This window comes from Priapulus caudatus, unplaced genomic scaffold (genome assembly GCF_000485595.1).
Source record: "Priapulus caudatus unplaced genomic scaffold, Priapulus_caudatus-5.0.1 Scaffold276, whole genome shotgun sequence".
Taxonomy (NCBI): domain Eukaryota; kingdom Metazoa; phylum Priapulida; class Priapulimorpha; order Priapulimorphida; family Priapulidae; genus Priapulus; species Priapulus caudatus.
Window position 1 is genome coordinate 326233 of NW_014577337.1, and position 10927 is coordinate 337159.

The window sequence follows — 10927 nt, forward strand, 5'->3', positions numbered from 1 at the left end:
GATACACCTACAAGAATACTGCTGCTAGGAATTGTGGTGGTTATACACCTATAGCGCAAAATTCGATAGATATCTGGTAGTGAATGTATGTATCGGCATTATTTTTGCATTCTTGGTTTTGTATTTTTCTTACATATGAACATAATTACACAGGTCACGGCCAGTCAGATTTTATAATTTTTTTAAGATCGCGTCAACCACGAATGTTAAACAGTGGGATTCGTAAACTGTCATTTGCACCAGGATAGTCTCACTTTGAAATGATAACTTTTGCTTCTTGGATCTTGAGTCGCAATGCGAGGGTAAAAGATGAGTGCAAGAGGCCCTACTGCATTCTAAGAGCAGTCCTATGTAATCAATGACAATCAGACGGCATTTCCTCTTTGCACACCTCAGTGCTCAGATCGGCTTTTCCGCCTTCGATGGCTCCTAATTACTTCTTTATTGTTTCTGTAAAAAAAAGATCATTACAACAAAATTAGAAACAAGTAGCAAACACATTGATTTAACCCCCCCAAAAGGCATAATTATAATAACAAAAGACGCGAATGCATTCCAATGCCATAGAAATTAATACTGCTTACTGTAATTTCAACATCATACACGGGTACCTTTTTGGACGACAATGTCAAATGAATGGGATTTATGGTACTATTTTTGTTATACAGTTTTGTTATACTAGATTAACCTTCCTAAAAATTAACTTTTCTCTATTAAAAAAAACTCACCTCAGAACACAGTGGACATGGCCCACATCACTTCTGGAAAATTGGCTGGCAGGAGTCCATAAAGTTTGCCTTTACAGCACGCATTCAGTGCGGTTGCACTCCCTTCTAGTGTGGCTATTGTTGAACGAGCAGCCACTTCAGCAATCCCACATCATTTTGCCAGCTGCCGATCTGAAGAGGTTCTGTTGATTACTTGCGAAGGTCAGCCTTACCTCGCCTCTCCAGGCTCGCCAGCCTTGCTTTTTTGGCCATGGCTTCTGCTTGTGCTGGCGGTCACACCAAGTTTCTGTCAACCACACCTTTTGTAAGCTTCAAGAACGTTTTCATATCGCTAGCCTTCTTACTGCCTTTATTGGTGCGCTCCCCCTTTAAAATAAACGAATTTTTGTGGTGCGGAGTCTGCTTGTCATGCGAGTTTCCTGATGGTTATTCGATGCTGCTGAGCTGTGAATGTCTTTAGATCTTTCACCATTTGAATTGCTTCACTTCGTGTCATTCTTCATCGTGCCGATTAGCGTTTGAAGCTGGTGCTGCCACGGCCCTTGACGCAGGATTCTGCACTGCCCAAGGCTTGATGATCAGCCGCGCTCGCTGTCATGTTCATGATGATCAATCTTGTTGAATTGATTGATGCGCTTCACCCTGTAGAAATACCATTTAAAAAAATTACCATAACACCCAAGGCAATTCCAGATGATTCCAACCTGTCTTCATTCATTTGGAAAGATTCCATGTGCCCCAGCGCACCGATTAACGAACAACTAATGAAGTATTTGAGTAAATGAACTGCAATTGTATTTGTTTTTGATTTAAATTGATGCGACATTATTGGCTAATTGTATTTACTTTGATTTTCAAAATTTTAGACTTACGACTAAAACTCCTAGCTTGGTTTAGTAACGTTAAGAATTTTCCGGAATATTAATTTACTAACCAAGTGGCTGGTTGCATAACTTAGGAATCACGTTTATCACTTTCCCCACCTTTCTTCCACAATTTCTCCTAGTTGGATAGGCCCATAGCATAGATGCCCTATTCTAACTGACATCACTTACATCAAATTGAATATACGGGACTGAAACAGCGATGCCTACGTAAGTTTTGTCCAGGATATAGTTTAAATGCGCTTGCCAACACTCAACAAACGCAGCTATGCTCTCATAACCTATATTCATCAATATTTTGCCTACAAAACGATAGGATTTCACTTACCTAATACGATTTTCTACGCTGATATTTATCGTCACAGCGAAGTCGCATGGAGGCTGCCATTTTCCCCAGCGGAGGTCTATGATTGGTTCTGTTCCTCTGAAGCCAAGAGTAATGGAGAGCAATGATTAGGTTCTGTTCTCTGAAGCAAGAGGAACGGAGGCAAATGATTGCTCGTTTAAAAAACCATCGTACTTGGAGTGCAGTTGCCTGGAATGGCCACGACCCCCTTGGTACTAGTCGTGAGGTCGTTGAAAAGCTCGATCACCACCGCCTTCGTGCGTGATCAGGACACCGGCCCCTTGCGGCCAGAGTGTGAAAGTGCTCGTCTGCTTGTGTGCTAGGTGTGTCCTAAATCTAGGACGTTTATGTTTGTTTTTGTTTGTTTATTTCGTTCTATGTTTGTGCGTGTCTATTTGGTTTAGTTTTTCATTTAAACGATCAAGTGCAAGTAAAAGTAAACAGAGAATATAATGCTATCCTTTTCACACACAATTGAATATCATAATGAAAGTTGTCAATACCATTGAAAAACATTAAAAAACAAGTTTATACAAAATAAACTGTACTTTACTCTGTCAGTATATTTCTGCCAAACCAACGATTGCAAAAAGAAAAGCGAAAGAGTTGTTTTAGTAAATACTGGATAGCCACATAGTGTATAAATTCCCTGTCAGCTCATATGCCAACTTTAAGAACGAGCAGAATATTAAAAAAAAGAAGAGTTGTTGGTAAATACTGCATAGCACAAATAACATAGCGTATAAGTCTCTGAAGTTTATCAGTTGCTTGATATCACACAATTAAGATGATATTTCTATATGAAATATGAAAAATTTTTACTTATTTTCAAATTACACGTAAAAACTGCAACATTTTACATCCCTGTAAGCTGCAAATTAATGAAATACAACTTTTGGCACTGCATAATATTACACTAAAAACATGTTGATAAAACATGAGTTAATCTTGGCCAAAGAATTCAAGCTTGAGTTGAAATATTTGCTTCATCTGGCCAATCATAGCACATACCTCTGCCCATTGAATACAAACTAGGTTTTCATTTTTTTGAAGCACTAAATGATAATCTTAAAGCGACAAGCTGGTTTTTAGCAGACTGAACATGTTCGGTCTTCCACGCCAGACTGTAGAAGACGGTCCGCGACGGGACCGTTTCATCGTGAACCATCGCGTCGTGCGGTGTATAGCGGTCTTTAGACATGTCTAAAATCATAATATTATTGAAAGTATTATTCATATTATTCATGTGGTTTCTTTTCATCTTTTCACAGGAACTCAAGTGCCTGTTACAATCAGTATCTTTATAGTATTGATTGATTTGTGTTTTTTTTCTTTTTAGATAACCTACTGACAACATCCGAATTGGGTGTAAAGACCCAAATGACTATGGCTCGGGATCTGCTGGAAGCCAGCACGAGCGTTCCAGAGACCGTCACAAGCATTCCAGAGACCGTCACCGACCCAGGACTCGAGGGGTGGCAGAAGTCATGGGAAGAGCCTCCACCCAACACCTTGCCGATGTATCAGCCCAACATCCAGTGGCTTAAGAACGATCCAGTGTTTGGGCTGTACACCAAAGAAGGATCAAGGAAGGTTCTTAAACCCATGATGACCTTCAACCCGCCCCCACTCTTCAGTCGCGTAGAAGGCACTCTTCCCTCAATGCTGTACTTCTTCAGGACACCGACTTTCTTTTGGAGGCCAGTCGGTGTCATGCAGTTGAAGGTGCCTTGCCCCAACACCGATTGCCCGGCACCATCAAGGTATAGCCTTGTCCGCCATGGATATGGGAGTGTCGCCCGCACCGTGTTTGGGATGAAATTCCCGTACACGCTCCTCACAGAGCGCCTCATCTGCTTCAGACAAGGAGAAGCTCCAGTACTCCTGGAATTCCTCGAGCTCAAGTGTTCTCCAGCAACTTGCCCCCGCAGTGAGGAGTATGTTCCCTGCCGTCATTGTGGGAAAGCGGGCAGTGGACAAGGAAGTCGTCACCCTCCTAACCGACCGCATCAACTCGGTCTCCATGTCTAAGGTGTACCGCGTGCTGGAGACGGGTCACAGCGAGTGGTATGCAGAGAGGAGGGATTGGTACTAGACACTACTCTACAAGGCACACTCTGCTGAGTCCTCGGGCACATCTCAACGAGGAATCCTGCCATTCATCAAGTCGCCTGGTACACACACCCCTCCTCTCCAACAGATGCCGCTCCCTTCTCCCCGCACGCTCCGTCGGGCACATCTGATAGTGGAGATGGAAAGGATGCCTGTCTATCGCCAGAGCATACTGAGCGTCACCGGAGAGATTCTCTGCATTGATGGAAGAATCGGCCCGCAGTCAGCATCCTGTCATCGCCCAACAAGATAGCCAGCAAGATAAAGGGCCTATACAAGCGTATCGTCGACCGAGTATGAGATGACAGGATGCTGGCTGAGATGCTGATTCCTCTCCCGAACATCAATGCCAAGTCCATCACCAACTTTCTGAACAGGGAGAACAAAAGGGCAAACTACCTGTCAACAGTCGTACCCAAGGCGCCGAGTCACCGAAGAGTAATGACGAGCAAGCCGATTCCAGATGCGCATTCTCTCCCCAAATCTCTCATTCCCCCAACAGGGAGCAGGTGCAGTATCAGACGGTAGCTCTTCAAACCCGTGACGTGCGTGGGCACAAAAGGAAGTTAGATTTAGGTACTCCACACACTGCGCATGGCTTACCCACATTACTGCCACGTCCCCCAATATCCAAGGCCCCTATTCTGATGGTAGTGCCTTCTCAGCCGAGTGCTGCTTCAGTCTCATTCCTCCCCTCAAGGTTTGCGCCCTTTACTGTCACATCCCCTCCACCTCCACCACCTCCACCAAAACATGTCATGCCTAAGAAATCCAAGAAGCCATGCGCAGCGTGTGGAAAACCAAATTGTGATGGGCAAAGAAGGTGATATGTGCCATCCAAAGATAAAATAAAGAACAGTGCTCAGAAAACGTTTACTTTTTGTTCACTCACACAAAAATCAGTATCTCCTGGCTTTACAGATCGTGTCTATGACAGCTTTGATCACTTCAAAAATATTGTTGATGCAGAGCTCGCTAAAAATTCTACTTCATAAAGTGTCATATTTTGGTTTGATGCATTGTGTTTGAAAACTCTTATTTCACAGCAAATCAGCAAAATCTTACATATTACAATAGATAGTTTTACTCTTTTCTGTGTGTGGATTTTATGAAATCATTTTCTGAGCAGCTTTCAATTTCAAGATGTATTTGACATTGATTTTTGGGAGAATATAGTATCATTTTCATGATAAAATTAAATATAGTATGAAATGTTCTTTATCTTCATATTTCTATGCATGTATTATGTTAATTATCTTTATATTCATATTTTTGTCACAGGACTTTTGTGGCAAACATTTTTGGATCTGCATGAAATTGATTGTATTCAAAGCAGTATTATGTGCCATGAATTGCCGGAGATATCAACTCAAGCTGAATTTACTATGCCAAATGTTTTACTTTATGTGTGCTAAATGCTCTAGTAAGTAATCAGAGTATTATCAAAAGCTATAAACTCATTAATGATATGCTTTTGATTGTATTCAAAGCAGTAGTATTATGTGCCATTGAATTGCGCGAGAGATCACAACTCAAGCTGAATTTACTATGCCAAATGTTTTACTTTATGTGTGCTAAATGCTCTAGTAAGTAATCAAAAGTAGTAAGTAGTAGTAGTAAGTAGTAGTATTATCAAAAGCTATAAACTCATTAATGATAAGCTTTATTGAAATTTTGTGCAACGCCAAGATCAGTATTCATGAATTTGCAGTTCTTTTTTCATTCGTCTTTTCGCTGAATTGCTGTCTACTTGAATTATACTTGAATTCATTGTATTATGTAGAAATATGGATATACCATGTCCGTCTATACATGGTGTTTTACGGCAGTCAGACCATTGTCTTTCTCAAGCAGTATTCATGACTTTGCAGCTTTTATCTTTCATCGTCCTTTATGATGAAATGGCAGGCTTTTTAGTCAATTGTCTTTTTGCGTGTTAATCTCATTATAATTGATATGTTTTTGTAATACTTGAACTGCATATGATATACTAATCTTATATTTGAGTCGAATGTATATAGTATGTGTGTGAGTGTATGCGACCCTATGAGCGGCCAAACCGCGCCAAGCGATCTGGATTGAAATTTCAGAGCGTTCCTATAGCCCGGGGAGTGTTCCTCACGACGAAAAAAATCTGTCAAACCGTGAAACTGCGCGAAAAAAAGATCCGCGAAAATCTCTGAATTCGTGACTTCAATATACAATGTCAGCACTCCACTGTACAGTCTGCCACACACAGAAAATCTATGACTATTTCTGCCCTCACCTTCTGATCTCATCACTGGGCTGGACAGTGCTGGTATGTAAAACCGAAAACAATACTAAAACAGACCAAACAGGTACCAGTTCAGAGGTACTACTCACTGAGTTGAGAGGTTTTTCAGTTCAGCAATGCTACATCCAGAATGCAGTTGTACATTCAAAGCTAGCTAATTTTCTGAATTCAATAGAAAAACAGTTCTTAATTTCAATGTGCATGTGTGCGCCAAGCATTTCACTAGAGCCAATATCCAGTGAAGCACAGACCCCACCGCTGCGCTGTCTCTACTATACTATATATGGAAATTTCTTTTATTCCTTGGTACGATCTCACAATGGATGCTGTACGTGGGGAGCTCCAAGAGTTGGAGACACCAGGAATCTCCTACATATTTGCACCGTAAGAATAACATGAAAACATTGTTATCAAGAGGCTTTCAATGAACAGTGCAACCGATTCGTACATGCTGTTTATATAAATAATAACTTGTGCATTTAAACCATAATTAACTATTATTGTCGCAGGGGTTCTAAGTGGGTTGTGGCTGTCATATAAATGTCAGTACGTAACAGTTTTTTCCGCCATGGCTTATTATCTTATTAGACTGATTTCTAATATTGAAAAAAAATATGTCTGCAATGTTTACTGTCGATTTTCACCCAAAATGTTCCTATTTTGCGTCCATTAATTATTAGTATGAATTAGTAGCAAACGATTTTACCCTGCGCAGCGGGTACCCGCAGCTAGTAATATATATACCATGTGTACATATGAGTGGTGTTTTACAGTAATTTTGCTCTACTTTGCAAAGATTTGCTTTTATTTCATGTACAATGTTATTTTGTGAGATATTGCGCCACTGAAACATTCAGGGATGCGTTTTTTTACCGTGCTATGCATTATTCACCAAAACAACTTCTTCTTTTTTACAGTGTGCCCCTATAAATGAGGGTTTTCAATCTGCTCATGTAAGTGATGTTTTATGGTATTTTGCAGTATTAGGCAAAAGTATGTTTACCAAAACAACTCCTTATTTTTAATATTGTTCTGCAATTTTTTAAATTGCATTGACTGAAACGAAACCTAAAGTAAGCAAGAAAGAAACAAGTAATTGAAAAACATTGAAAACATCAAAAATACACTATATTATGTACAGAATTTTAAAGCATAGGCAAGACAAAAAGAAAGTGAACTAAAATAACAAAGAACAAGCTATGCAATATTGTTTAGAGAACTTTATTTTGTTTACTCTCGTTTGAACATGATTGTTTGGTGTGTGGTTTTGTCTGTGTGTGTGTGTGTCGTGTGTGTGTGTGTGTGGTTGTGTGTGTGTGTGTGTGTGTGGTGTGTGTTTGTGTGTAACTGCGTGGTGTGTTTTGTGCGTGTTTGTATTTATGCATGTTTGTGTGTAATATGATGTGATTGTTGAGTGGCATGTTCAATTGTTGTTTTTGTGCCTGTTTGTTGCTTGGTTGGTTGGTTGGTTTGTATTTGTAGACTGTGTTTCTTTTGAATGTTGTTTGTTTGTTTTGCTTGTGTGATTGGGGGTGAATATCAAAGAACCAACGCAGCTTTGGTTTTTTGTGAAACAAGAACATACAAAACAAACAACCACAAAGACAAAAAAATTACAAATAACCAAAACAAAAAACATGAAACGACAAAAACAGAAAGAAACAAAAACAGCAAAGAAAACACAAACTCATGGAAAAAATCGAAAACAGCATACAAACAAACAAAAACATCCCAAACAATTCAAAAACATCTCACTAAACAGACAAAAAAAATCTCCGCAGATTACTATACTTCAACACACAAGCAGACGACGTTTTCACCTTTGGGCCAGATAGATGGCACTATTTTGTACCTCGAACACGGGCATCTGAAAAGCATGGTTGATATCATCTGTTGAGCAGAGTCATGGCTCAACACCAAATCATTGAGCTCTGTTGAGCAGGGTGAGTGGGCTCAAAAACCAACCAAACCCCCCCCCGCCGCCCCGCCCCCCGCCCATTGAGCTGCTGTTGAGCAGTGTTATTCTTCTCATGCATTTCTGTTAGTGTGTCATATACTGTCGTATTTCTAGCACTGTTCAGTTCTTGTATTTGCGGCGGTATTTAACTGTTCAGCTAGGGCTCAGTTCGGCTCGTTTACGATTTGTTTTAGTGCATTGACCATCGCGGTTTCCTTGTGCGGTATAAAAACGTCTGTTGTGCGTGGCGGCGGGCCCTTTTGCTCTTGAGCCGTATTTATACGTTCGCAGTGCCTGCTCTGTGCGCATTTTCTTCCACGTATGCACCATACATTGTTAAGTGTTGTCTCTTGTTCTCGGGCCTAATTTCTTATAACTTTGAATCTTTGTTAGTATAACGTTGGATATAGTGGAACCATTACCTGACATGATGCGACTAATATTAGTGTGGACATTATTTTGTATTTACAGTTTACCTGCACGTGTGCCAGCTACGCACGTGTGTGAGTAGATAAATTTGGAGATATCAAAAAGATGCCGAGTTGAGTATTGGATTATCACGCACGAACGTAACAGTAAAAAATGTATGAAATCAAGCAGTCATGAGTAAAGTTACATGAAGCCCGCCAAGAGGAGCATGAGTAAAATACATGAGGCAAGAAGGACATGAGTAAAAATCCATGAAGCAGGACTCATGAAGTAATGGTATCGTGCATGGGGACATGAGCAAGAAAAGTCTATGAGCTAAGACTGCATGAGGCCGAATCTACGTCCAATAATTTGACAACATGGTGAACGTGCAAAGAAGTTACGCAACGGCAAGGAAGAGAAGAACTCACAAGGAAGGTTACGAACATTAACCGCCTGGTAGGGCAAGGAAAATTAGAAGAAGACGAAGCAAGACTTCGGAGATTAAAGGAGTATTTTCCGAGTTTGCTTAAACGCACACGAGGGTTGTCATGTGCCTTTGCTCACTGACGCACGAGATATGACGATAGTGATGGGTATTCTTTGAGGTTCAAGATGGCGTACTGTCAATGTGGTGAGAGAAGCGAAGGCATTCCTCAAGAGTCGGCAGTTAGCCCATCAAGCCGGAGGCAAGAGTAGACGACGAGAGGCATAGGCTGTATAAATTGGTGGGTGTTGTTGGGTCGATAGCCCACCGGACAGTCATATGATGTCGCGGTGATTTCCTAATCTATGATGATCTGCCCAAGTTGAGCTCAAGCCTGTTGATGTGATTCCGTTGAGTATCACCAATCGTGAAAGTATATTGAATGAACTGTGGTGGATAAAAGTGACAGATGACGCTCGCAGGTAAAGCTATACGGCTTCTCCAGTACACAACCGTGCGGCAGAAAAGGTAATCACGAGCAGTGGCGCAAACTGGGACGCAGCGGAGGCTATGCCTCAAAGCGAGAGGCTTTACTGCACACCGTTTTGGCGATGAACATTTTGGTGTCTGAAGCCAGTCATAGACAAGGCGGTTAGGCTCGTGAACGCAGTAAAAACCCCGGCTCAGCTTTCAACGATTGCTCGATGATTTGGCAGACTGCCACATTACTCTCAGAGCAGATGGGAATGCCTACATGAAGTCGACTCGCAGCAGCGGCATGAAGAGTAATAGAACGTTGCAGCCTTACATCAATTTAGATGGAGAAGTAAGGCTATGGAAATAAACATCAACAAAGGCAGGTAACCTAGATTGTACATCAGTGGAATTCATTAGTGAAGAGAGCAAACAATAGCTAATGACCCTGTCTATGGACATTAAAGAGTTCAAGCCATCGAGCAAGGGTGGGCCCAAGAGAATGCCGCTAGGGGTAGAGTGAAGCATCAAGCAGTCACCTTGCCAAGAGGTCAGCGGTATAAGAGACCTGCCTTGCATTTGGCTGGGTGGAGATGCATCGGCTCATATTTCTGCAATGCCGATTCAAAGGATCAAACTGAGAAGCGTCGAGCATTGTAAAATCGCATAGCTTTTGGCGAAGATATGTTTGATGGGTGGTCAATTTTAAAAGAGTGTAGTGGTCGCTGTACAGATGCAGCAGTGCTTATAGGCATTCATGTTGTTGCACTCTGAGCAAGGTGAATGGAATAGAATGCGTAATGATTGGAAGGGCGGTGATGTGGTTTCCAATCGTGATGTAAGGGGTGCTATGTGGTATAAATCCAGTATAGCAGAGACACGCATCATGCACTATTGTGGCGGGCTTGTCGTGCAAGAATGCCGTGCTATTACATACGCATTTGCTTGAGCACAGCTCGAGTCATACGATTTGGCACTAACGCCTAGTGAACCGTCCTCGAGATCCGAGGGCGGATGGAGGAAATCACGTTGTTGATTCGCTAAATAGCTCCGTGAGTCGAGAACTACAAGAATGGGAACATGAAGTTGAGTAACATGGTGAGACCTACCATTGTAGCAATGCGTGTGCGTGTTGGATATATTCCAGATTACGAACGCATAATATCGAACTATCAGGGATCGCCCACTGAAGGATCTGGAGCGTTGCATTATGTGATATGGTAAAAATCAGAGTGTAGACATTCTGATTGGCCAGGATCACGCTGAAGGCGTTATTCCCCTGCAGTGCGTAAAGGAACGAGGGGAAGCCCTTTGCC

The 10927-nt window shown here is 41.6% G+C and overlaps 2 protein-coding genes across 2 annotated transcripts in view; both read left to right on the top strand.

Moving 5' to 3' along the window:
* Positions 1–4108, top strand: part of LOC106808425 — a 6647-nt gene extending 2539 nt beyond the window's left edge. Inside the window, exon 2 of the mRNA XM_014811144.1 lies at positions 3298–4108. Within this exon, the coding sequence (XP_014666630.1) occupies positions 3298–3989 (692 nt within the window). The 3' untranslated portion in view covers positions 3990–4108. The remainder of the gene's footprint in view (positions 1–3297) is intronic.
* Positions 4109–4379: 271 nt separating this feature from the next.
* LOC106808424 overlaps positions 4380–10927 on the top strand; it is a 9403-nt gene continuing 2855 nt past the window's right edge. The window contains exon 1 of the mRNA XM_014811143.1: positions 4380–4508. Coding sequence (XP_014666629.1) covers positions 4380–4508 — 129 coding nt within the window. The remainder of the gene's footprint in view (positions 4509–10927) is intronic.